Source organism: Phaseolus vulgaris, chromosome 11, assembly GCF_000499845.2.
Source record: "Phaseolus vulgaris cultivar G19833 chromosome 11, P. vulgaris v2.0, whole genome shotgun sequence".
Lineage (NCBI taxonomy): Eukaryota > Viridiplantae > Streptophyta > Magnoliopsida > Fabales > Fabaceae > Phaseolus > Phaseolus vulgaris.
The window spans coordinates 230,977-258,265 of NC_023749.2; the positions used below are offsets into that span (position 1 = coordinate 230,977).

The 27,289-nt window shown below is 34.0% G+C and overlaps 4 protein-coding genes across 6 annotated transcripts; 1 reads left to right on the forward strand and 3 right to left on the reverse strand.

Annotated features, from left to right (window-relative positions):
- The first annotated feature begins 1,086 nt into the window (after nt 1-1,086).
- On the forward strand, nt 1,087-3,967 carry LOC137831378 (serine/threonine-protein kinase-like protein CCR4). Its single transcript, XM_068639035.1, has one exon. It carries the CDS (start codon nt 1,436-1,438, stop codon nt 3,842-3,844), a length of 2,409 nt encoding a protein of 802 aa, XP_068495136.1. The 5' UTR covers nt 1,087-1,435; the 3' UTR covers nt 3,845-3,967.
- Nucleotides 3,968-4,780: 813 nt separating this feature from the next.
- LOC137831364 (receptor protein-tyrosine kinase CEPR2) lies at nt 4,781-9,656 on the reverse strand. Of its 2 annotated transcripts, none has more exons than XM_068639023.1 (3): nt 8,948-9,656; nt 5,619-8,298; nt 4,781-5,280 (listed from the first exon to the last, which is right to left on the reverse strand). In XM_068639023.1, the coding sequence occupies exons 2-3, from the start codon at nt 8,173-8,175 to the stop codon at nt 4,913-4,915; spliced, it is 2,925 nt and encodes a 974-aa protein (XP_068495124.1). In that variant the 5' UTR covers nt 8,176-8,298; nt 8,948-9,656; the 3' UTR covers nt 4,781-4,912. The 2 variants fall into 2 exon arrangements, with proteins under 2 accessions (XP_068495124.1, XP_068495116.1); XM_068639015.1 differs by having other exon boundaries at nt 5,619-8,308.
- A 385-nt stretch (nt 9,657-10,041) lies between these two features.
- On the reverse strand, nt 10,042-18,119 carry LOC137831385 (uncharacterized). Its single transcript, XM_068639047.1, has 12 exons — nt 17,492-18,119; nt 17,166-17,350; nt 16,621-16,701; nt 16,498-16,539; nt 16,357-16,401; nt 15,772-15,858; nt 15,139-15,265; nt 14,807-14,887; nt 12,572-12,682; nt 12,428-12,492; nt 12,223-12,328; nt 10,042-10,530 (listed from the first exon to the last, which is right to left on the reverse strand). The coding sequence occupies exons 1-12, from the start codon at nt 17,967-17,969 to the stop codon at nt 10,430-10,432; spliced, it is 1,509 nt and encodes a 502-aa protein (XP_068495148.1). The 5' UTR covers nt 17,970-18,119; the 3' UTR covers nt 10,042-10,429.
- A 2,088-nt stretch (nt 18,120-20,207) lies between these two features.
- LOC137822955 (uncharacterized) lies at nt 20,208-25,578 on the reverse strand. 2 transcript variants are annotated; one of them, XM_068628101.1, is made up of 6 exons: nt 24,951-25,578; nt 24,501-24,633; nt 23,718-23,856; nt 23,101-23,137; nt 21,576-21,864; nt 20,208-21,499 (listed from the first exon to the last, which is right to left on the reverse strand). In XM_068628101.1, the coding sequence occupies exons 1-6, from the start codon at nt 25,131-25,133 to the stop codon at nt 21,474-21,476; spliced, it is 807 nt and encodes a 268-aa protein (XP_068484202.1). In that variant the 5' UTR covers nt 25,134-25,578; the 3' UTR covers nt 20,208-21,473. The 2 variants fall into 2 exon arrangements, with proteins under 2 accessions (XP_068484202.1, XP_068484131.1); XM_068628030.1 differs by having other exon boundaries at nt 20,208-21,479; nt 24,951-25,574.
- Between the last annotated feature and the right edge of the window lie 1,711 nt (nt 25,579-27,289).

Here is a 27,289-nt window from a genome sequence, read left to right on the forward strand (position 1 = left end):
ATTATTTTAAGGAGCCTCCTTATATCATAGTCTCCATATTCATAGTTATTGATAAGGAGTATAAAAGTTTTTATTATATTAAAAATGTAAAAGAGATTATTGGTTTTTAAAGTGATATAGAATTAAAATTTGAAATGATTTTAGAGGGAAAAAATGATCATTAACCTTTTTTAAAAATTTATTATTCTCAATCATTATTTTTTTAAATAGTACCATTTTCATTTGTTAACTTTTACTTCCGAAGGAGTCAGATTTGTCGGAAGACATAGTTTTGAGACAATGATAGATTATGTTCATGAAAAAGAAACAATTTTTTTATTGGAATAAATGTAAATAAAGTTAAATAGTTTTAAGGGGAGTTCTACCTTTTGTTATTTTAAATCCTTTGAAGGGTGTGGTTAGAGCAGTTCAACGTTTTCAAATTAAAAACTTTTCCAAATGACATTTCTTCCTACTTTAAAGTTGTTAAAACAAATTTTAAATTGGACAATAGATTTTGTTGGTTCGTATGGTTGATGAATCTTTGACTTTCAGGTATATAATAAAAAAAAATTGCATGCTGAATTATTTGATATCTTCTTTTCAAACCTTTTTAATAATCTTTGTAATCACTAGTCACCACTGTGTATTCATGTTAATTTTCTTAACTCTCACACAAGTTTGGTTTGGTTGAAAGGTCAGACATAACAGTCATTCAAGAATCAATGACTCGTCAAAATTACAGTTTCTGGTTCATCGCATAATAATTACAATAATAATGGTAAAAAATTGATTCATTTCGAGTATTTTTTTCTCACCAGTTTCATCCATAATCTCTATATTTAACTCCTTTATTTTTCACAGATTATACTATTATGCTTCGAGTGTTAACCATTCATTGCAAGAAGAGAACAAACCTTATCCTCAAATCACTTTTAAGTCTATAGAATTATTATGGGATTAACTAATGGTATATAAAAACACTTATATTCTCATTACATTTATTCATATTTTATAAACAAGTAGTAAATAAAGGTGATGCTCTGTAAAATTTGTTCTTATATCCTTGTTATCAAAATATCATTGATAAAAGGAAATTAGTAGCAGTGAATCCATGGTTGAAATTAAAAATATTGATCATCCTATTTAAATATAATCAATTTATATTATTACATTATTATAATATAATTGTGAAGTTTCTTGGGAGTAAAATGACCGAGTAGCATATAATTTTGAAAAGAAAACCGAGTCAGAGTACATAGATTTGTAGACTTGGTCTTGCAGAGCTTGCTGAGTCCTAAAAACGACAGTGTCTGTGTCTGTGTCTCTGAGAGTGACCATTGTGAAACCGCGTATTGCTTTTCTGCCAATCTCCTTCTCATAAAAACCTCTTCTCTAATAACTATTCGCTTAACCATGAAATTAATGAGTTCTTTCACTATTCATTTCCAACTTCATGGCAGCTTTACTCATTGATCGCTCCTTCTTCTGTCACCTCTTCCTTTTCCTTTTTTGTCTTCCATCCATAAACACTCTCTCCACTGTTTCCATTTCTCAAACCTCCAATTCAAACCAAACATTTATTTGTGTCTTGCAACATCCAAATCAACAAGGACAATCAAATCTCAACTGCACCACCTTTCCCCAGGCTCAGACTCAGGCTATTACGCTTGATGTGAATCCTAATGTCACCTACTCTCAGATTGTGGGCGGCAACGGCTTTGTGTGTGCGTTGGGGCCATCGTCTTCTTCCATCTCCATCATGGGGTGTTGGAGATTCTCTGCCAATGCTACTAATGTTCCCTATAAACGCATCTACAGTGGACCCCTTGTTCAAGATATTGAGAGTAGCCACTCCCATGTTTGTGGTCTTGTAAATAGAGGAACTGATGAGAGTAGCCTTCAAGTTGAGTGTTGGCAATGGCATGACTTCAATTCAAGCAGTGGGAGTGTGAGGAACATGTCAATGTCAAGCATTGCAGTGGGAGAGAATTTTTTGTGTGGCTTATCATCAAGAGGGGATGTTAATTGCACAGGAACGGGGAGGGTGAATAGTAGCAGGGTTGTTGTTGATGTCCCTGCGCCTGGTGGGAATTACACTTTTCTTGCAGCCGGGTTTAGGCATGCCTGTGTGATCTCCATTGATGGTGGTTTGGTTTGTTGGGGAGACATGGAGGGTGAGAAACCCCAAGGGAGGTTCGTTTCTTTGGCGTTGGGAGAGAACCGCAGCTGTGCACTCGGGCATGACAGAAGAGTTGTCTGTTGGGGGTCCAATGATTTCATCATGCCGCACGCCTTAAAAGACACTTTTTTTGAGTCAATTGTGGCAAAGCAAAGTGTTTTCTGTGGAGTTGTGTCTTCCAATTATTCCTTGCTCTGTTGGGGTTCTCCGGTTTTTGATTCAGACAGCAAGGTGTTTGATGATGTGCTCCCAGGACCTTGTAGGAACAAGTGTCCCTGTGGGCCCTTGCCCAACTCTGCCAAACTATGTCAGTCTCCAGAAGTCATTTGCCAACCCTGTTCCCCTCAGGTGGTTCAATCTTCACCTCCATCACCATCTCCATTGCAGCCATCACCTCCATCATCATCTCCATTGCAGCCACCACCACCATCAAACCACACTGGTTGGAGCAGCCAAATGGTTGCATTCCTAGTGGTTGGATGTGTGGGCTGCAGTTCCCTGTTGCTAGTCATGGCTTTCTTCCTTCACAGGTACTGCAACTCCAAACGAAGAGGAAGCCGTGTCCATGATTCTGGCCGGTTGGATGGGTCATCTCACTCTCAACCACAACCTCAAGCTGAAGCAGGATCTCGAGTTCTTCAGAAGCGCCTGAGTCACGTTATCAGCATTGGAAATGGGAGCCCTTTTGAGGAGTTTTCCCTGGAGACACTGCTTCAAGTCACCAACAATTTCTGTGAGGACAAGAGAGTTGGGATTGGCAGCTTCGGTTCGGTGTATCATGCCACTTTGGAGGACGGGAAGCAGATTGCTATAAAGAGAGCTGAAGCCTCATCCTCCACCTACACTGTCTTGGGTGCCCAAGTGGACAAAGACAATGCTTTCATGAATGAGCTTGAATCTCTCTCAAGACTCCACCACAAGAACCTGGTTCGGTTGGTGGGGTTCTATGAAGACACCAAAGAACGCATTTTGGTGTACGAGTACATGGACAATGGGAGCCTGAGTGACCATCTCCACAAGCTCCAAACTTCAGCTCTGATGTCATGGGCAGTGCGCATCAAGGTGGCTCTGGATGCTGCCAGAGGCATAGAGTACTTGCACCAATACGCCACTCCTCCAATCATTCACCGTGACATAAAGTCTGCCAACATATTGTTGGATGCCAAGTGGACTGCCAAAGTCTCTGATTTTGGACTCTCCCTAATGGGACCTGACCCTGAAGATGAGGAGGCCCACCTTTCACTTCTGGCAGCTGGCACTGTTGGCTACATGGACCCTGAATACTACAGACTTCAACATTTGACCCCCAAGAGTGATGTCTATAGCTTTGGCGTGGTTTTGCTAGAGCTGCTCTCTGGTTACAAGGCCATCCATAAAAACGAGGATGGGGTGCCAAGAAATGTGGTTGATTTTGTTGTGCCATTCATTGTTCAAGATGAGATTCACAGAGTGTTGGACAAAAGAGTGCCCCCTCCCACGCCCTTTGAGATAGAGGCTGTGGCGTTTGTGGGTTATTTGGCAGCAGATTGTGTGAGGCTGGAAGGTCGAGATAGACCAACCATGTCTCAAGTTGTAAATAACTTGGAAAGAGCATTGGCTGCATGTTTAGCCCAACCAATACTCTCTAGGTCCACCACTCACTCTTCGGAAAATAATTTAACAACTCAAAATGAAATGCACTAATTTACAACTGTGATCTGAAAAATACAATTTCAAAATTGTTCCATTCCATTACAAAATTGTTTTTCTTTTCAATTGTAATCTGGTACATGATTGTCAATATATCATTATTTTTAGTCGTCTTCACACTAAGCTTTACCATTTCCTATTTCCTATCTCCCATCTCCTTTTCCATTACGTACGCTTCACGTTCAGCTTCACCTCCCTGCATTCTCACACAGTCAACTTTTGTATATTGCATCACTTTTCTTTCTTCATTTTTCTCAAATTAATTTCGACTTCACCCCTCACACCACACGACTCAATTATATATACCAACCCGATCCTTTTATTTTATTTTGTAATAATTTGTAATTGATGATGCCAAGAAGTGTATCATCCATTTATTCTGTACCAACCAGCAAAGAAAAGAAAACTACACCGTGGAAATCAGTGTGCATTTTAAAGAAAAAAACACGGTTCAAAGTCAAATAGGCGAAAGGAGACTAGTTGCAAAGTCTTAAAATCTCTAGCACACCAAAATATATTTGCTTTTCAACTTGAATCTTCAGATTTATCGTTGACATGTGTGTCTGGTGGACTCTTTCCATTTATCTTAACAACTAAAGTGACAAAAGAACCACTTATGTGCAGCTTTGGTAGATAGAAGAGACGGGAGCAAAGCAAAAAGCAAAACGTTTTCATGTTTAAAACTGAGTTTTTTCTTCACAAAACTTTGTACCAACAACTCGAGCTACAATTGGAAACACTGGTATAAAGTGGGTCAAAATATTTGAATCAAAAAAAGATTAGAGTTTAGAAATAAGGATGGTTTTGGAAATTATAATTTGAAAGAAAAAGGCAATAAAAAGAAAAGGAAAAAGTGAAAAGAGCTATAATCCACAAGATACCTAAACACGCAAAGTGATAAAAGAACAAAGAAGGGTTTGGTAAGATCACTTTAGGAAGGCATAATTATCATATAAATGTATGTCGACTAGGTTACGAAATTGGTACAAAGTTGGGAAATATAATTGAGTGGAAGTTGGGTGGATTCACATTACAATTACATTAGATTTGAAAAGAAAGCCATCAGAGAAGGGCTTTTGTGTCTTTGTCATGGCGGAATTTTGGTGATTTCAGTGCACAAGGTTCTGCATCAATTAGCATCTTAACAACCTCTCTCATGGTGGGACGCACAGATGGAAGCTTAGTGGTGCACTTGATGCCAATCTTCAACATTTTTATCATATCTTCAACACACTCAGATGCCACCCTTTCATCAAGAATGTTGAGAATACTTTCACGGTCATTCAGATGAGTCAAAACCCAATAAACAATATCCTTCGCCTCTCCATAATCCTCTTCAATGGGTTCTCTGCCTGACACTAATTCTAACAGCACCACTCCAAAGCTATAAACATCACTCTTTTCAGTGATGTCAGTGGCATAAGCAAGTTCTGCATGAACCAGAGCAATGTATACATTAACCATATGCTATTGCATTTCAAACATACATAAATAGGAAGCATATGTCAGAAGAAAAACTCAAGATTCACTTATCTGTTGTGTAGGGAGAAAGGAAAACCTTTGACATACAATTATTAAGAGGACTATGTCATTTGTCTGTTAAAATTAAAACAGAACTATAACTGCTATGCTAAACTCAGAGGCATAAGAACTGAAATATGATTATCTGGTATATTTTAGCATTCACAAGTATACTGAGATATCTCTGAACAGTTTCAAACATGAACATCAAATGCTTCTGAAACATAAACGGTATACTGAAATTTACCTGGAGCAATATAACCAAGTGTGCCAGCTAGACAGCTATAACCCAACTGCTTATCAGATTTTTCTGCAAACCTTGCAATGCCAAAATCAGCAATTTTTGGCTCATAATCCTCGTCAAGCAAAATGTTGCTGGATTTTATGTCCCTATGAATAACGGGTGGATTACAGTCATGGTGTAAATAGGCAATTCCTTTGGCAGATCCCAGAGCAATTTTATATCTCTGTTTCCAATCCAAGTGTGGCTTCCCATCTTTTATCTGTCCATGGAGAGCTTGAAAAAGATTACCATTTGGCATGTACTCAAACACTAAAAGGTTGGATCCTCCTTTAAGTAAAGAAGCATAGAGTTTAAGTATATTTCTATGCCTTATTTTCCCCAAAATTTCCATCTCTGCAGCTAAAATTTTCACACCATCTATTTTCCCTAGTTGCTTGACAGCCACCATGGCTCTATTTTTCCTTAACTCCACTCGATAAACCTTTCCTGTGCCACCACTACCTATCAAATTATCTTCATCCAGATTACATATTTCATCAGCATCGATATCTACTTGGTGGAAAGATGCAAGTTTCCATTTTTGACTTATTTCCCTTTGACGTTGCATGTTGTTTTCTGCACCACGCTTGAGGCTTCTACAACTCAAAAGCAGCAAACAAGCTAAAATAACAACAAAAATAGAAGCAATGAGAAAGAGAAAGACGAATTTATCAGCAGTGACCCTTGACTGGCCATGATTTTTGGCACAAATCTTCAAATCAGAATTCAGGGAAGGTTTTAGGTTTCCCTCAAAACACAGCCCCTTGTTTCCAAGAAAAGCTTTCTCTCCTCCAACAATAAAAAGACCAGATGGAATTCTTCCAGAAAGCAGGTTTTCAGAAAAATCCACCGAGCTTAGCTTTATGGCTTCTAAATTATCAGGAATAGAACCTGTAAGTTTGTTTCCAGATATGTTAAGAGAGTTCAATGAGCTCATAAGTGAAATTGACTGGGGGATATTTCCAGATAGAGAATTCCAAGCAAGATTCAAGTCCACCAGTCTTGCACAATGACCCAGTTCTGGTGGTATTGAACCAGTTAAGGAATTCACTTCTACATGCAAAGAGGATAACTGCTTCAGGGATCCAATTTCAGGTGGTATTTCCCCAGAAAAATTGTTGTTGCTCAAGTAAAGCTTCTCCAAGTTCACCAGCTTGCCAAGCTCTGATGGGAGCTTACCTGAAAACCTGTTTTGTGTCAAAACTAACTGACTTAAGCTAGTAGACAACCCAATTTCTGAAGGTACAACACCAGTGAAATCATTATAGGCCAAATCAATTATTTCTACATATGGAAGTGCCCAAACCTTATCTGGAATTTTCCCAGATAACTGGTTCATACTGATCCTAAATCTCTCCAGAGATTTACATGTAACATAAGACTCCGGAAAAGTTCCTGAGAAATTGTTTTGCAATGCAAGCAAAAACTTCAACTTATTTCTTTCACACAAGAACTTTGGGAAATCGCCCGAAAATTGATTCTCAGATATGTCAATACTTTCAAGTGCTGAAAACCGGCCAAAATTTTCTGGAATTGTCCCAGTGAAGCTGTTTCTGTATATTGAGAACCCATTGAGATGACGCATATCTGCAAATCCTACAGGAAGTTCTCCAGAAAATCTGTTTTCATATAATTGAAAAACAACCAAGTTCTTCATATTCCCAATTTCCTCTGGCAACCTACCATACATGTTGTTTGAAGAAAGGTCAATCTCCTGCAGATTGGTGAGGTTTGCAAGCTCTGCTGGAACCTCTCCTGTCAAATTATTTTTGAAGAGCTCAATCTTGTAAAGATTCTCTAACTTGGAAATTGATCTGGAGAGTCTTCCAGAGATTTTGTTTCTTGAAATATCCAGTGTCTCCAATGCCTTCATGTCATACAATGATTCGGGAATCTCTCCTATCAAGTGGGAGCCAGCAAGATAAAGCCAGGTCAAGTTCTTCAGATTTCCAAGAGTCCCTGGAATCTCACCTTCATTGTATGCATTTTCCCCAAGAACCAGTGAAACCAGTCCGGTTAGATTCCCCACCCAGCTAGGGATGCTTCCAGAAAAGTAGTTTGCTGAAAGGTCAAGAATTTGCAGGTTTCTCAGCCCAGAGAAGTCTGGGATTGCTCCAACCAATTGATTTCCCGATAGATTCAACACTCTGAGGTTGGTCCACCTGCTTATTTCTGCTGGAAGCTTTTCAGAAATTAAATTGGATGGTAGTGAGAAAACTTGCAGGCTCTGCAAAACTGAGAGTGATGGGAAAATGATACCAGAGAGGGACTTATTGCCCAGTGAGATTTCTGTGACTCTCCCAGACACTTGATCACATGTAATTCCATAAAACTCACATGGAGAATCTGATTCATTCCAGGAAGCTAAATAATTCAAGGAGTCCTTCAAATGGTTCTTGAACTGAAAAAGAGCTTGGGTTTCCAATGTCAGAGACACACTAGGCTGGAAAATAGAGTAGAAGGTGAGAAAGAGCACTGCCAAGAACTGGAAAAAGGGTAAGAGACAGGGACTCTTGGCCATTAAGACAAGATTCGGGGGCAAAGTTGTCAGTTCAGAAGAGAAATAGAATCAATGGAATGCCAGCAAGGTGGATGATCATATTCGAACTTGGGTGATCAATAAACCATTATTGCAGGGACCATCCTGGAAACAGCTGATCAGGGAACAAAATCATGCACTGACATTAAATTATAAACAAGCTACACATTTAATAAAGAATGCTAAGGAAAAGCAACATCGTGATGTCAGAAAGCAAAGAAAGGTGACGTTGGAAGGTCAATTTTGTTTGTATCTGTAGAGAATTATTGCACTGTCATTACTATGATTCTAATCAAAGAATTGAAGAAACGGATAATGCTTAGAAGTCACTCATTCGCATCTTTGGCACAATAGAGGATCTAATCTAATTTGCTCTGAAAGCAAAGCACACATAATATAATTATACCCAAGTGTAGTTCTTCTTTTCTAATCATGAGTTACTATTACTAACAACCCCGCTCTGGACATTAGAATGAAATTGAAAAGTTTTTTTTTAAGGGGTGGGGGAAGAATAGCTAATCAATCACAAGGTAATATGCTTAAAGATAGAAAAGTAGCTTTTCAATTGGAATGAGTTAAAATTGTAACTGTTACAACTTACTACTTCAACCTGAAGGGAGCACCCAGTGCTCTTTTTCCATTTCCAAACTCAAAACAGGAGAGCAGAACAAGAAAATGGATAAAAGATTGGAAGAAAAAGAATTTTCATTTGAGTAGCAAGGATTAAAACTGGCTTGAAAAAAGAATCTGATACCTTATTTTGAGTGGACGTATAGAAACTGTGTTGGATCTCCGGAGTGTGTCTTCTTCTCATCTCCAAATTGAGAGGAAAACAGAGTCTTGTTTTGTGGGCAGTGATGGAGAGACTGTTGTGTTAGTGGAATGTGTTGGAAAATGCATGAACACAGAGCAGAGAACAAAAGGGTGTTGACAGTTCCAAGTGTGTTGGTATTGAATTGGAAGTTTCCAAAGAAGTGTGTACAAGAGTGAAGAAATTGGTAGTGGAGTAGAATTAGAGATATGAGAAAGTGAGCATTGGCACTAACAGTGGCAGTAGCACTAGCACTTGGTAGTGGCGTGTGGGTGTGAGACAGAGAGAGACAGACAGAAAAAGAATAGTTTCCAGAAACATATAGCGTTGCCTTGGAATTGAAATATGCCAAAAGAGTGTGAGAAACAGAAAAAGGTTAGCTTAAGTTTGACACTATTTCATAATGTCAAGGATTGAACCAGTGATTGAGGTTTGGTGTGGGGTAAAAATGCTTTAGAGATTGGCATAAGAAGGTGTTATTCTCTCTCACACTTCTCTTGACTTGTTCCACCTTCCTTTCAGTCATCCATCCACTGCTAGTGGAATGAATGGACCACTGTAAAGAACACACAAGTACACACCCATTTTCCCATCCACTCATTTCCCTCATCAACCATTTCTCACTCTTCCTCTTTTTCGTTTCACTGCATCAATAGCAACTTTTTTCACGAATCAATTCCTATAGATATTACTCAATCAATCAATCAATACTCATCCACCTTCCACATGTGTACATACTCGATAATACCAATCAATAAACAGAACAAGTTTTTACCTTAATCAAATAAAAATACTTCCGAAAATTCTGTTAACAATTAACACATTATAATATGAATAAATCCAACTTATACAAATATTACCTATGCAGTAACATATTTATTATCAGTTGATCTTGAATTTACCCAGCTTAGGAATATAAATATCTTTCGCACTTGTTTGGCATTTTATCCACTTAACATAGTTGAGCTGACAGATTTATTCATCAGCTTTTAAAATTGACAAATATGATTCAAGCGAAGCGAAATCAAGCTGGAAAAAGTGATTATTATTTAATATTTTGTGAGTATTTTGGCGAGAGTATAAGAATATGAAAATTTCTTTGAAAATTATATCAAAGAAATTATTGAGGATAATATATAGAAACATGCTTGAACATTTAGAAATTGCAGTGGTGTGGCTCTGCATAAGTTTAAGCTCAATGAAACAATAAGGCTTTTTATGGTTCAGGTCTGCGTGACCTCTTATTTCTTCATTTCTTTCTGTGCTGCTTTTTTCCTCTCTTTTCTGTGATCACTGCAAGTAAGAAAAGATCGTGGCTGCACTGCAGTATAAGTTAATTTTCCCATTGTGTTCTGTTTCCAGCTTAAATAAAAGAGCAATGTAACGTAGAGAATCTCGTTTTGTTGCAAAGAAGCAATTAGGTAGCTAGGCTTTTGGAATCCCAACGAACTCTTGTATGAGATGTTCTACTATTTTTCTTGATGTAACCTTATCGATCTCGTACGCTTTCATCTCATTCTTCAGACCTGCCACCCACAACAACTCTAATGTTTATTGCATGTTCAAGAACATAACCACAAATTATACACATCCTTAAAAAAGTAGTTGTTAAATTAGTGTTTTTAGACTTGTTTAAGGACTAATTTAGTGTCCCCTGCAAAGAAGATTAAATTAAAGATTTTCTAAACAAGTTTTGTTAATAAAGTTTTAAGATAAGGAATAAGGTCTAAAATCAATCCTAAAAACACTCTTAAAAGGACTCGCACGCTGAGCTCAAATCTACAATTTATCAAATACCTTCATCTTACTCCTCATGGACAAACATCACATTTTAAAACAAAATATTTAAATAAGGCTATGAAGCTCAGACACTCCTCTTAAATGGCGTGTCGGTGTCGGATACTTGTATCGGACACCGACACTCGTATGACACTTGCAGGATACGTATCCGTGAAATGTCCAATTCAAAAAGTATTTGTTGGATTTTTGACAATTCTAATACGGTTCTAACACAATTTTAAAAAGAAAAAATACATTAATTTTCTAAAAACTCAAACTTATTGTATAAATTTTTATTATAATTATAAAAATAAGAAACAAATCATTTTAAATCAGTCGTGAAAAATATCTTTTTCTCCAAAAAACAATCTGGAACATACTTGTGCAAATAAATCTTTATTATCAATTTATATAATTCATAATTATACAATATATACATCTGTAACTCCGTGTTCTACATTTTAGAGATTATACATATATTCGTGTCCGTGTATGAGTGTATGTATGTGTACATATAAATAAGGTTATATTAATTCTTTCTTAGGGTAATATTAACCCTTTCTTTGGGTAATATTAATCCTTACTTCACGTATTAATATAGCTCTGGATATGAAACTATTGCTTTATTCCACTCCACCAAACTTTAGGAATCTAAATATTTTATTCCTGATCTCATTGACTATTGTTCCATAAGCATCATCATAACTTAAATCTGTTCAATTTTTTAATGATGGTGTGCATATTAATTATGAAAGATTGATTATAGATTTAGTTCCTGTACTTTAGTTATTACTCCTATACAATATTAATTGTGTATTTTAGTTTTCTATTAAGTAATTTTACTGAGTCGTTTATATAATTCCAGTTAAACCCCTCCATCCTTTTCAAACTATTCGAATAGAACAAAACGTTGAAAGATTTGCAGAAAAATTCAATGGAATGAGTAAATTTATTTAACTTTAAAGATAAAAAAAAAATTGGTTTAAATGTAGCACAGACAATTATACGAGACTGATATGACACGGACACAGACACAAAATTACGTATAATGTATAAAATGTAAGATAAATGGACACAAATTTATATATTATATAATTATGAATTATATAAATTGATAATAAAGATTTATGTGTATAAGTATGTTTAAATTTTTTTTAACAGAAAAATGTTTTTCATAGCTGGTTCAAAATAATTTGTTTCTTATTTTTATAATTATAATAAAAATTCATACAATAAGTTTGAGTTTTTAAAAAATTAATGTATATTTTTTTTTAAAATTGTGTTAGAAAATCGTGATAAAATTACGTGTCTTACGAGTATTTTACAGATGTCGTGTCTGATTCAGACATATCATTTAAAAGACGTGTCCAATTTCTTAGGAAAAATCTAAAATTATCTGTCTAAATTTAAAAAGAAAAAAGGAAAAAGGTAAAACGAACCTGGAAAGTGCAGAGGTTTGAGTGGGAGCCGGGAAGCATTGAAATCGAAGAAAAAGAGCAAACTCTCAAACAGCTTCGTAGATTCCGTGCATATCAACACTTCTCTCTAACACATTCATACAAAGGTTCTTCAGTTTCCATTGCACACAACACAACACCAAATCGTGAATTCAGAGTTTGATCAGCATGTAAAGTATTAACAAACCTTGAAGTTCTTTTCATCAGTAAAATAGCCTGAAACCACTATGAGTGCTCGAAGTTTCTCGTACACTGAAGCACAACAAAATAATAAAAGTTAGAAATGCATTGCGTTTGTAAAACAAAATGGAAGGTTTTGTGTGAGACTCACACTGGAACCGTCTTATTTCTTCTCCGATGTTCCCTGCGCGAGAAACAAGCTGTGCGATTGAAATTCCGATACAACTCATGCCAATTTGCACTGACCTTGAATCTCCACTCTCTGTTTTTTTTATTTGAATTAGATTAAAAACTATGTAACCTGATACACGACATTGATACGACACAAATATTGATATGATACAATATAAAAATACATATTATTTTCAAAATGTAAGATACGTCATAAGAATCTATATATTATATAATAAATTGATAATAAAGATTTATATGTATAAATATGTTTTAGTTTTTTAAGATAAAAATATTTTTCATGGTCGTCTGTCAAAATATTTATACACTACACCTTTTTCTTTGAAATTGTAGTTCAATTGGTCAGAGCACCGCCTCAAGGCGGAAGCTGCGGTTCGAGCTCCGTCAATCTCATTGGATACAAACGCAAAAAAAAAAGAAAAATACATCAATTCATTTTTTTTGTGTATTTGTAAAGAATCAAATTGATTAAAAATTTATACAATAAATTTGAATTTTTATAAAATTAATGTATTTATCCCTTTTAAAATTGTGTTATAACTCAGTAAAAATTGTCATAAATTTAACAAATATTTTTTGAATTAAACATTTCAAGAAATGTTAGTATTTGACACAATCACACCATTTAAAACTACATATGGTTTGGGATATGTAACATGTTTCTTTAAAATGATTTTATTTTTAAATGCGAGGCAAGAAACCAAACAAAACCTAACTAAACTAATACAATTAAGTTTTAATTTGTTAATAATTTCTTTTTGCATAATTCAAAAATTCATAATAAATAAATAAACAAACTATATTTGGTACATATAATAAATAATTTAATTATGATATAAGATTATTTTTAACTTGCGACAATTTCTTTAACAGATTATAGAAAGAGGGGAAAACAACCAGGCATGTATAAAGAAATAAAAAGAATATGATTTGAGTGGTTGTTAGAAAAACAAATTCGTGTTAAATATATATTCAGAGAAGATGAAGGAAAAGAATATTAAAAATATTTTATTTTTATATGATAAAGAATAAATTGATTACAAATAAATTTTGTGATGTTATAATTTTTCACAAATTTGAAACTTTTTTATATGCACATATTTGGCTTTTACCTTGCTTCGTCCTTTTGTTTTGTTTTTAGTGTTATAATTGAATGGCCCATTATAAAAGTGCGTTTAATAAGTAAGTATATCCGTTTCACTTTTGAGTAAGACAAATAAAAAATGTTAATTTAAGTTATTAGTTTACAATTTTTCAAAAAAATTATTATTTGTATTTATATTTTAATAACAATTTATTTTTTATTTATTTTTAAAATTGATTATCTATTATCTCAACAATTAATTACTGGGTTGTCAACAATATAGCACCTTATAATTTAATAGTCCATTATAAAAATAAATAAGCACTTTCAAATGATGAAAAATATTACTTTCATATTACAAATTTTCAAAATAATTTATCCATAACCTATATTTTACTAAAATATTATTTTTTCTTTATTTTAATACACTACAATAAAATAATTAAATAACAACTAAATTTAAAAACAAAAAATATATGTTAATTAAATTAAATATTATTGTGCACACTACAAAATTATTAGTATCTAAAGTTGTTTCTATTATTAATAAAAAATTATAAAATAATTTTTAAATTAGTATCTAAATTAACTACTAAGGTTTTTAACTACTAATATTTTAGATTCAAAATTAATCTCTAAAAAACTAATAAAAACTAATTTAGAATATAAGTAATTAATAGATAGAATCTTAGTAGCTAATGATTAAATACTAATTTAAAAATTACTTTATAAATTTTTATTAAAAATAAAAATTATTTAGATATCAATAATGTTTTTAATTTATAAAATGATCTCTAATTTAATTAATATAGTAATTAATTATTTTATTATCTAAAATTAATTTTTATTTTAATTTTTTTGTGATAATAGTTGTAAGATGAAATAATTGAGAGTGTTCAACACTATAATGTAGTGGCTTATTATAAAAATGAAGCACGACATAAGTAAGTATATCATGTTCATCTCTGAGTAAGCCAAATACATCTCATGTTGGTGTATAGATCTACACTGCCGACAGAAAACAGAGTAACAGAGAGAGAATGAACAGTAATTTGATTTCATTTCACTCATTTATGAAAGGAAAATGATAGGCAAAAAAAAAGTCAATACCTTGTCCATTCCACTTTTTAAAGTCCTTCCACAAGATATCTGCTACTTGGAGGTTGGAAAGATCATGCATTTTGTACTTCACTGAAAATCACAAACACTTCAACTTACACAACTAAACCAAACTTACAACTCTCAGATATCAGTTCAAAAATGGTGGTTTTCTAACAAATTTGTATGTCATAGTTATATATAACTGGTATATGTATGCATGCAGCATCTAATCATTGCAAACATTTGAAGACAAGAAGATTCAACAGTAACAATAGCATGTGAACATGGAAATGTGCATGTGCTACAAAACTAAATTGATAGAAAATGGTGTGGGGGCGTACATAATTGGTAAAGGCCACTGCATCCATAACGACCAGCACCATTGATCAATAATGAAGCTGTGTACTTATCTTTAGAGGTGCAGCCAGGGTCCCTTAGATTCGCAGTATCCAAAAGAATGCCAGCTAGCTGCAAACATTCACAAGAATCAAAGATAAGACAAAAATTCATTTTAGTTTTCAGGTAGACATGAGGGACACAACCCCCTAACAAAACAAAAATAGAGTAGGTATCTTAGCAATTGGTCCAATGTAAATGTTGAATATAAGTAGGTGTAAACCTCACTTCATAAGCCGGTTTTATAAGGTTGAGTTAGACTTAAAGTCTATTTCATAATATGGTATCAGAACCATTTAAAGTCTATATGTTTGGTGGGCTTATCAGATCACCCGTTATCGGATCACTATTGGATCAACCATAATATGTTGTCTCATGCACGATCTATCATTCTCAGAGACTCTCAGCATGAGAAGAGTGTGTTGGAAATCCAAAATCGATTATAAGTGGATGCAAATCTCACCTCATAAACTGGTTTATGAGATTGAGTTAGGTTTAAAAGTGCACTTCATAATAAATACATTTAATTAAGAAAAAAAAGAGGCAGCTCAAAATTTGGAACTAGAAGTTTCAAGTACCAGAAGTTTACTGAATGATTTGCTAGCCAAAATTTCAGGCGAATAATTTACAAATTTGTCTGCTATGGCCGTGCAACAAGAGCATTCCTGTAGCAATGATAAAGTGGTCAAATAACAGCAGAGACCTTATAATGATATATCCATGGAAGAAACAAATTATTCTTGTACATATCATTCAACATCAGTTCACGTGATAAAAAAGATCTTCTGCAAACACTTGTTCAGCTCTGTTAATACTTCAAGTTCAAAGCTATAAAGATGATAAGTATGGGTGAGAGCATTTTTGGGTAGCATCATTTACTTGATAGATTCATACAGTTCCCTGTAAATATGTGCAGAATGGTAATATTTTTTATCATTTGAACTAGTGAATGTTATAATAGAGGGAGTAAAACCTAAACAAAGCACACCAAACTATAGGCATCAGAGTTAAAAAAGAGAATAAAATTAAAACATGTAAAATTGCAAGTACCTAGATGTTGAACTTTTATAATATAAAGATTAAAACTGAAATTGAGGAAACTATGATAACCAAAACTACACGTAGAGAGATCACTGAAATTGTCTGGGGAATTTGAGGCCCACCTCTGCTGTGATGACAGTTTTAACCCATGGATATATTTTATCACCCTGAGAAATAAGACTTTTAAGGATGGTATGCATCAGCTCTTAAATGTAAAAAAAAGGTGTATAAAATGGTTAAGAAAAAAGGCGCAGTGAATTAACCTTTCTGCAGTGAAAATTTTCAACCACAGCATGCTTCAATTTCTGCATTGAAAAGAACAAAATATCAATAGTTTTCTGAGATTATAACCAGAGTTGAACAGTGTCCAATGCATAATTTATTACCTCTTGCTTACTTGCAATCTTGCTTCCCTTCAACAGCACGATCTTAAGACTTCCAAATAGATCATAGTAAGACAAATCAATCTGTTGAAATGTTCAAATAATTGAGCATTCTTTTGAAGTGGACACACGAAAAATTCTTAATTAGGTAAAGGGAATTATTTATAACTTTGTCACTCATCAATATTTTGGACCCCTCAGTTTCTAAGTAATTAATACTGCATTTTATTGGTTCTGTTTTGGGAGGTGTCTAGAACACTGGTGAGCTTTGTATTCTTTTCTATTTGGTCTCTGGTGTTGCATTCTTTTGCTGTTTTATGCTTTGTGAGTGTTTATTGTTCTGCTCGTAGCTTTAATGATATCTTTTGTTTATCCCAAAGATACATATCAGTTTTAATTTTTTTATATGTTAAGTATATAGGTAATTTCACATCTTAGGAATCTGTGATCATATAATATTTATACGAGATTAAATCAAAACTTATATGCTAACAAAAACTATACATATCTATTCATGAAGAATTCAAAAACAGTCTCGTGAAACTAACCTCATCTGCAAAAATTAAGGATGACTGATCAATATGACATGAATCGAGCAACCACTTGAGTTCAACATGCGAACCAAGATTTGCCCGGTTAATGTTAATGATTGGTACTGTGCAGAATTGATCACTCTCTGAAGTTAGATGTAGGAAGAAGGAATACGTGATGATTGAAGCCACAGTTCCCACGTCTGTGAACAGTAGTTAGTCTAAAATGTGAATCAATGATGACCCTTAGAATATATTATTCCAGAAAACAATGGTGATTAGAAAAATCATTGATTCATATTCACAAGATTTTAATATATGTTAAGCTGAGAAATGGAAATTACCAACACCATCTGAAGCCATTACTGCATGTAAGAATTTGCCTGGTACACCAGCACTGACATCATCCTTTCTTGCTTTCAAATATGCATTTAGCTTGTCAGTGGTTTGACATGATTCAACAATTTCCATTTCTGGTGAAACTCCACTATAGTATGAAGCTGCAGATAGTGGAAGTAGAATTCTCGATAGCTTTTCTTTTCTTCTGGTGACAGTATATGTCTTTTCTGTGTTGGTTATTGCATGTGATTGTTGTAAGGCCTGTTGTTTTTCATCAGCTTCAGGAGTCTGGGGGCTATAGCCATATCCAATGGAGTCTGGATTGCTTTGTTCAATGAACTCAGATTGAATATCCAGTTGTATAAATGGAGCAATTTTGCTGGTTTTTAACCATCTCTCAGATGGAGAATGTTCAGGAGATTCTTCCTTGAATCCTGAGACTGCTGAATTCTGTGGTGACAACTCAAAAACCTCTTCAGACATATCTTAGACAGAGCTTTTCTTCCACTATGCTTTTACCAATATCTGATACATATATATGAAACAGTATTAGAGTGGTGGAAAAAACAAGTCTTGCCTTGATGGCACATAACAAGAAATTATGAATAGGATGTTTCTTTCAGCACTATTGACAATGATTCTTGGAAATGGAAAATGAAAAGTAAAAAACTTGAAATAAGGACATTCAATATAGTGTTCAGAGCATTTCTGACTCAACTTGCATTAGTTTACAACTTCATTTTTCTGTCTAAAACTTACACCAGTTTACGAAATGACGAAAATAATCTTTCTTCGTGTTATCACATGTTATACATTTAGAGCAAGTTGTAAAAATATCATTAATGTTATGAAAATGACCAAATGCATAGAGAAAATCATGAGGGTATTAATTAACCTGTTGGTTGAGAAAATAATGAAGAGTTGAGAGTAGAAAAATAAGCATGAAAGTAGAGAGCAAGAAGGGGAAAAAAACTAGACAACATCTGTTGGATTCTCCGAAAACTGGTGTCTTGTTATTATTTAGTGAATTACTTTGTGAAACACAACAGAATATGCTTATGCCTATCCCTATGTGAGTATAAAAGCAGGCCTTTGCCGCTTTTATTTGTACTACTACGTACTGTGTATTCAGAGCTGGGTTTAGAAAAAATTAATACTTTTTCTTCATCAGAATCCAATGATAATAGAAAAATTATTAGTTTTTCTTATCAGAATCCAATGATAAAGTGACTCATACTTATCATTTTCTTTCTTTTGTGACAAAACTTAATATCTTCACATTTTGCATTACTATTGTGTATTTTAAATGAGGTTACGAGAGCCTAATAAATTCTTGTTAAATAACTCTAATTTAATATTAAAAAATAATTTTAAGTTTAAATCAATCTTATAAAATTAATTTATAAAATAAAATTTAAAATATCTTAATTTTGATTGATGTAAAATCTTCAACAAATACATTTCTAAATAAAGATATTTAGAGAAAAAAAGTTTAATTGGGATAATTTTGAACATATCATAAATCATTACAATTGTTTTAATTATCCAATTAAAACATATTTTCACGAGCTTGTATTTTATGAGCTCATCCAACAGGTTGTAATACTATAGTACCATAAAACTTGTTTTTTGAATTTAACACATTCTTTGTGCTCACAATTATTGTCTAATTAAAACCCATTAATAGTTCCTTCCATATTTTTTATTCCCAAGTCACCAATTTGGGATTTTTTTTTTTTATAATATCTTCTTATTTTGTATTTTTATTCTAAACTGAAGTTTATTATTATAAGGTAACATTATTAAGATTTTAAGATCAAATATAGCATCACTATAGGCAAATGATAACTTTGATAAAGTCAATCCCTATCTATTCTTGACAATTTCACTAATATGCTACCATAATTACAATCATAGCTTAAGAAGTAACGTTTACTAACGCATAATGTGTAATTTGTCACATCTTGGGCTCACGTCAATACATGTAAACATCCATCAAGAATTGTCGTAAATACAAACCAGGTTAACTCAAACAACAATAATCTTGAAACTGAATCCAATTGCAAAATACCCCAACTTTTTATTTAGATCATATCACCCAATGCTTCAGATTTTTTGGGGAACAATTTCTGATGGTAAGAATTCTGAGGTTTTATGGAAGGACTTTAATTTGATCATCAAGGAATTAATTACACGTTAAGATCTTTAGAATTCATATGATGTAAGAAATTATCTTGAAAAAGAATATAGAATTGAAGCAACACATCCTTCTAATATCTATTACAGAATAAATTACAAGTTCCATGAAATATGACCTTATACAGTGGACATGACAACATTAGAACTATTAAATTTCAATAATTCGATATAAAAAATTCTGAAGTACTATTTGTTAAATTAATTTATAATACATAATAACATACAAGTGTGCTTTAGATGATCTAAAGCATGGATCTATAATAGCAAAAAGAAGTCTCTCAGTAGTATGCAAAGGCGTTTTGATGAACTACGAGGGTCTTGAAAGGTTTGTTTATGCTGTGTGGGGTATGAAAATAAAAACTAGTTTTGAGGTTGAAGTGGATTACAACAAGATTTAATAAATAAGAGCTATGTGTTAACCTTACATTTAGCACAAAATCAGAGATAGCATATAATAAATAAAATATGTTTGATTGAAGATATGGTGGAAGAATTAAGTTGATCTGCTTATCTTGACATAGGTTGAACAGAAGCAAGCATAATATGAAATTAAAGACATAGTAAAATGAGTAGCAAATCCATTCTGATCCACCATGGATAGAGAATGAAATCCTCCTACTTTAGTATTCCTAATTACAATCCAAACCATATAGGCTTAAACATATAATTAATAGAGAGAGTATGAAGGTCCATCTCAGATAGAAAAGCAGGGAGAAGAGAGAAAGAGAGAGAGACAGAGAGTGAGGAGATTCACCTATGTCCTAACCATGGTTGGTGAGTAAGTGAAGTACCCGAGGGAACCAAAATATCTCCCAGGGTTACATGCAAGTGTTTTGAGTTCTGCATCCATTGATGAAGTTCTCAACATGATGATGAAATCTACTACTTATGCTAAGTGGGAAAATAAAACACTATCCCTCCTAAGGATTAGTGGATTGGGCTTAAACTCCATAGTTTAGCCACATTCAATTTACAGGAAAAACCAGAAAGAGAAAAAACAGTAGTTAGATATTCTCTCCCCTTACCAAAAGGGAAGATTGTGAATTGATTGGTTGGTTAAAACTCTTTTTGAGAAAATTGATAAAGCATATTTATAAAGACATGACTGATCCTAACACTAATGCCTAAGACTAGCTAGATGTTACCATACAAAAAAGCTGGGACATCCAATGTCCATGATTGCTAAAAACTCCTCTTCATGCAGAGGTGATTAGCAGTGATTGGAGGGAATACCTATTTTTGCAGAACTAACTTCATTTCTAGTTGATGAGCTACCTATCTGCAAGCTCCCATTTACAATTTTTCAAACCATTCTACACTTTTACTTAGCCCCCCTTGGGTCCAAGTTAAGAAGACGGTTCTTTTGGCTTGGCCTTTCCAGGGCCAAGCTTTGCTATTCTTTTTTTCCAACAAGTGAGCCAGCTATTTCCTGTAGCCACCTCCTGTTGGTTCTGCGGTTCTCCTCAGGGAACCCTTCATTCAAGATGCAACATTTTTTTGAGAAAAAGAAATGCATGACTCTCCACATGTGGAGGAACATTTTAGCCCCTATGGGGGGCTTCTTATAATGCTGGAAAAGCCCAAATGCCATCGATGGACTTTGCATTGTGTTAGTGAAAGAGTGGGTGTGTGTGAGACAGAGCACCATGGTCAGGGCAAAGGTTGATGATGATGATGATGATGATGATGATGATGACGAGAGACTTCAAGAAGCAACTGGGAAGTTTTGACATAGCTAGTTTGAGATGAGTCTCTAGCGATGAGGAATTGGAGCTTGAAGGGACATGGTCACGCCTGCGGCACAGCGAAACACACTGTCAAAGATGTTAGCGCCCCATTAATCAGTGATGAATGGGAATGGCAATGGAAGAAAAGGAGCAGAAACCAAACCTGATTGCAAGGCAGGGGAAGGAGCAAGAGACATGGGTGTTCCATAGTGCTGGGCATAGGCACCTGCTGCAGTGGAAGCAATCGGAGAATACTGAAACAGGTGAGGGGCATAGTTCACGCCGTAACCCTGCCCGGAACTATAGCCACCGCTTGTGCCGCCGCCGCCACTCCCTTCTCCTCCGTACTGCAGATACGGATAGAAAGCTGCAGCACCCGTCATCATCCCTCCTGGCCCGCTTCCATAAACTGGGTACTGAGCTGTTGCTCCTCCATACACACCATAGTAGCTCTGCACAATGCATTCCATTTCTCATTTTTCATACCAGTATTATTCTAAATTTTCAACAAGCATTCACTGTGATCCTATTAAATTAATCTATTTAATATCAAAAGATGGACCACTAGCATTTGCAAGAGGAAGGGTTTTGATTAAAAAAATTGAGTGTGCAGTGCAGAAGCAGTTGAATTTAGAAGAGTGTGAAAGTATGCATAGCACATGACTGAGAAAAGGACCACAAAGCCGCTTTTGAGTTTGAGGTGGTGTTTGAAGGAAAAGAAAAAATATTGGCGGGGAAAAGACAGCACAGGTAACACTTTGACTGAACCTATCCACTCATTACTGGTTTGCTTCTCCCAAGGGAAGGAATCAATTATACAAACACTGCGTATGCATGCGCTTACACCCTCATTTCCGCATTTTGTAGGGTACAATTATGTGTTGTCCAACAAAAACTTCATCCCCACATAAATAGTGAAACCTCCAACACAATTATCACCCTACCCCCATTACTTACTCTCTTCTTTTTACTTCCTTTCATCCATTGATTCATTCATTTTGTTTATTATACATAGTGATATATTAACAACTTATATTAAATTTCAATTTTTACATAAAATAATAAAAATATTTTTTTTCATATAATGAATCACAAATTATATAATAGAGTAAGTTGTCAACATTGATGTATATATTTATGAAATTATGTAAACACAAAATTATTTTATTTCTTATAATCACGGATTACTTTAATTTATTATGCGACTCACGCTATTTAGTTTTTATTATTTATAATCAAATTTAATTTTTTTAGTTCATAAAAAATAACTTTATCGTTATATGACACAAACGTATGCATATTTCATCGTTTTCATAATACTAATAAACTCATTATACTCGCAACACGAAAAATGGAATGGATCTTATGGGTTTTGTTGATACTAGTTAAGAGGATATTTACTTTTGTGATTAGAAATCTAAATATATTTGAATGCAGTGTTAAAGGATAATGATAATTTAACAATTCTTAAAATACTATACAACTTATTAAAATAATAATATTAAAAGTTATAATATAATTATATAAAAAAAAATTGAAATTCTTAATCTATTATTATTTAGGTCTAAAAAGAAGAGAGAGAAAGTTAATAGTTTGATTTGAGGGTGAAAAGGTTGTATGTCCTAAAAGCTACGCATGAAAACGCATCCTAAGTAAAAAAAGTGAAAGTGAAAGTGAACTGTACAAACCGTAGGGTAAGTGTAATCCGGTGAGTAAGGAGAGTACCTGAAAATAAGGATAAAATAATAACCAAAGAGAAAGGGTTAGTTAGAATCTGAAGCATAAGAGAGATGGTGCATGAATAAGAGAAGGTAATAATATATTAACAACCCTATTTATCCTTAATATTATTATTTTAATATTTTTTTATATAATTTAATTATAAATTTATCATTTATTATATATATTTATGATATAAAACTGTGGTTGTGGTGATTGGAGAATGTGGAGCCATGGTGCATGTGGAGTTTACATGCAGCACCACCTAGTACTCCACCACCTAGTACTCGACCTTGGTCATACATTAAATCTGGAGAATTCAAAGTAGATAAAGGTCAAAGGACGCGAAACATGATTTACAGATGTGCACAGTCCTTTTTGTTTGGCCCTAGCAGAAGAGCACAAGAGAGAGAGTTGACACAAAATCTCTCTCTAGTCTTAGGTATGATGTGAAAAGAATAGAGATGAATATGTTAGGGTGGTTTCGTTGTGAATGAGTTGGCATGCACGTGCCATGATCCCACATTGGAGAGAGAGAGAAAGAAGTAGCATGCTGCTGCTATAAAGAGCAAAAGTAGATTCATACCCATAAACATTATAAGGTATCCCTTGCTGGATGGCATAATGAGGGAAGGTTGCTGCTGAAGGAAAAGCTGATCCCACTCCTCCTCCAAATCCTGTCTGAAAAGAACCCATTACTCTCAAGTTCCTCCCTCCTCCTCCTCCTGCAATAACACATCTCATTTCTTTACTAATTCATAAACATGCTTCACTTCAATATATACATATATATGTCATCAGAATTATGTTACTATACGTATACGTATGTATAACTGTATGTATAAGAACATGTATAGTATAGTATAGTATAGTATAGTAGATTAGGTTGTATTGCAGTGATGAAAAATAACTAAAGGGAACAGATGCTTTCATAGGGACATGTTTTCTTGCATTTGTTTCCCAAAACATGCATGAAATAAAACACCCTCTTGGATAAAACACAATAGAACTTTCCACTCTGGAAGAATATTCAATCTTAGCTGTCATTTAGCTGTGTTGTCTTCCATTTTTATCAAAGAATATTTCGACACAGATATCATGACTTGGATTTCACTCAAACACACTAATAATTTTCGGGAGGAATATCCATTAACGAGCTTCTGCGTGGGGTATATCGATGAGAATGGTTTGAGAAATGTGAGAGCTAGCATCTTTCAACAGTGACAGACTAAAAGTAGAAGATTTTATGCAACTCATGGGATATCTTATGTGCATCATCTCATGAGACCTTAATTCAGATAAGAACTCAGATCAGATGAGATTATTAGATGATAGAGAAGAAAAGAGATGTAGATTTATCTATACGAACCATGCTTTGGGGTTGAAGGCTTAGATCTCTGGACTCCCAAAGAAGCAAGGTTGCAGTTAGCTCTCCTACCATCGATTACAGGGGCAGCATCTACACAAGCTCTCATGGCAGCTTCTGGTTCGCGAAATGTAACCTGAAATGGAAATAATGAACATGAACTCGATCACAGTCAGCAAAGAGAATGAAAATTAAGGAAGATGAAATTGATAAAAGAAGTTCTCCTTGTAAAAGAGAACATGTGATATAGTATATTGCTTCATCTAGAGTTGAGATCTAGGTGATTACTGGTATATAATGATAAGAAGTGATATATGGACAACTTCTACAACTCAATTTTTTTCTGCCTAAAACTTGCATCAGTTTATGAAACGATATTATCAAAGGTTGTATACTGAATTAGGTATAAGAAAAAGATATATAAGAAAAAGAGATAAAGAGATAAGAACATACAAATCCATAGCCTTTAGATCTTCCAGTGGCTTTGTCAGTGATGACAACAGCCTCCAAGATCTCACCAAATTGCTCAAAATACTTCTTCATGGTCTCCTTTTGAGTCTCCCAGGCCAAGCCTCCAACAAAGACCTTAGTGTATGTGGTGTCACCAAACTGGCCTGCCAAATTAACTGGAGTCATGTTGAACTTTGTGGATCCAGAGAAGCAATGGAAACAGTTAAATCCTCTCTCTTGTTGTGGTGACTGATCTTAAAATCTTATTATCCACTAGCTAGAGTCAGGTGAGCTATGACAAAACTTCCCACTGTTATTTTGTGTTTTTGTCAAACAATGAGTGTATAGAGAAAGAGATCTAGGTGAGAAGATGAGAAATGGATGTTGTGTAGGTTGTGGTGGTGCTTGGTGGAGAAGAGAATGGAAGAGAAGAGAAGAGAAGAGAGAGAATTAGGTCAGAGAGAGAGAGAGAGAAAGCAAAAGTTGGAAAAAGAGGAAAGGGCCTCACATAATAAGGACATGAATTATATACAGAACAGCCCCCACCTTCTTCCATTATTCAATCTCAATTTTCTTTTCTCTTCTTTAAGAATATCAAATCTCAAACCCTATGCTTCTTCTCCTTCCATCCATTACCTCTTATGCATTTAATTATATTTATCATTATATTAATTATGTGCCATGCATTTTATTTTATTTATACCACTTACTAACTCTTTAACAATTCAATCAATATATTTTACACAATTTTTTGTTATTCTACCAAGCTTACTCATTTAAAGGAATGTTTTATTATAATTCAAAAGTGCATAAATCAACATAATAAAAATGTACTAAATTGGGTTATTACCATTTTAAACCTAATTACAAATATATTTAGGATATTGTATAAGATTTAATAGTAGAATGATAAATATAAAAAAAAAAAAAAATTGTAGGTTGTTTTAAATTTTTTGTGTATATATAAAATGACACAAGCAACTTTATTACCAAGAAAAATTAAAACAATATTTTTGACACTCTCTTTCTAACATCTTATTTACTAACAAATAAAATTTGTAGAAATATACATATTTTGGGTGAGTTTTAATCTCTATAAATGGAAGGAGAAATTTAACAAAACTTTTGGTTTCAATATATATTAGTATTTTTCTTGAAAAATAAAAATAGAAAAATAGAAAAAAGAAGGAGGTTTTGGTAATTTAGGTTTGTCTCTGGGTTTGGCGAAGAATGAAGAAGGAGCGGTCGAGTGAGAGAGGCAGACCGGGTTTGGAGGAGAAGCGAACCGGTGGGTGTGAATAAGTGTGTGTGTTGTGTCCACGCGCAATGATGGGGGCGTGGGAGTGGATGATGCAGCAACTATTATTATGTTCCTTCGTCTTTGCACTTTCTATTATTTTGAGGAGACATGAGGTGTGGTGTGGGGTACATTATTAGCCTCTTATCTTCCATAAATTACCTATTTGCCCCTCCACCACCTACATTTTGAACCGCACTGCCTCCAAACGGAACGGAAAATGGCGCCAACAGTGTTTTGGAGGGAAGTCAACGGTCAACTCTCCAATGGCGGCCTGTCATTCACAAAACACGCGTATACTTGCCTTTCCACGTCGATCATTTTTTATTAACGCTATTTGCATTTTTTTTAAATTAATATATGAATTTTAATGTAGTATAGACATTGAGATATGATATGGATTTAAGATATACGTAAAAATTTTAAAATTAAAATTATAAAAATTTACAATAAAAATTATGTATATAAATATATTTAAATTTTTTTAACAAAAATATGTTTCTCTTATTGTTCTAACCAAACATAAGGTCGGACGGAATCTGGATGAACAAGACCTTCTGGAAATGAGAGGGACTCCTCCTACAATGATACTCCGACGCTCAAGTCAGTAAGAGCATAAATATAATGAGTATAATATGAAATAGGAGTTGATAGTACTCTCTGTGTTGTTTATTAGATGTCTTTCTGTATAGCATAATCAGGTATATATATATACAGATTGAATTGTAACCTCTTCACTTTTAGTCATGATTATGTCTTAATTGAATCATTAAGGATGATTAAGTTTGATTGATTGAGATATCTTGATTTGTACTCCTACGAGAAACGATCCATAAATGACCAGACACATGACCCAAAACATATGATTCAAAAGTTTCTATAATAAATTTTAATTTTAAAAAAATATTAATTTTTTTAAAATTATGTTATAACTGTATTAAAATTATCAAAAATTTAATAAATATTTTATATTTTAGTTGAATCCTTCGTAAATACATATTCTACGAATTTGGTATACAAATATCGAAATCCGATACTGCACATA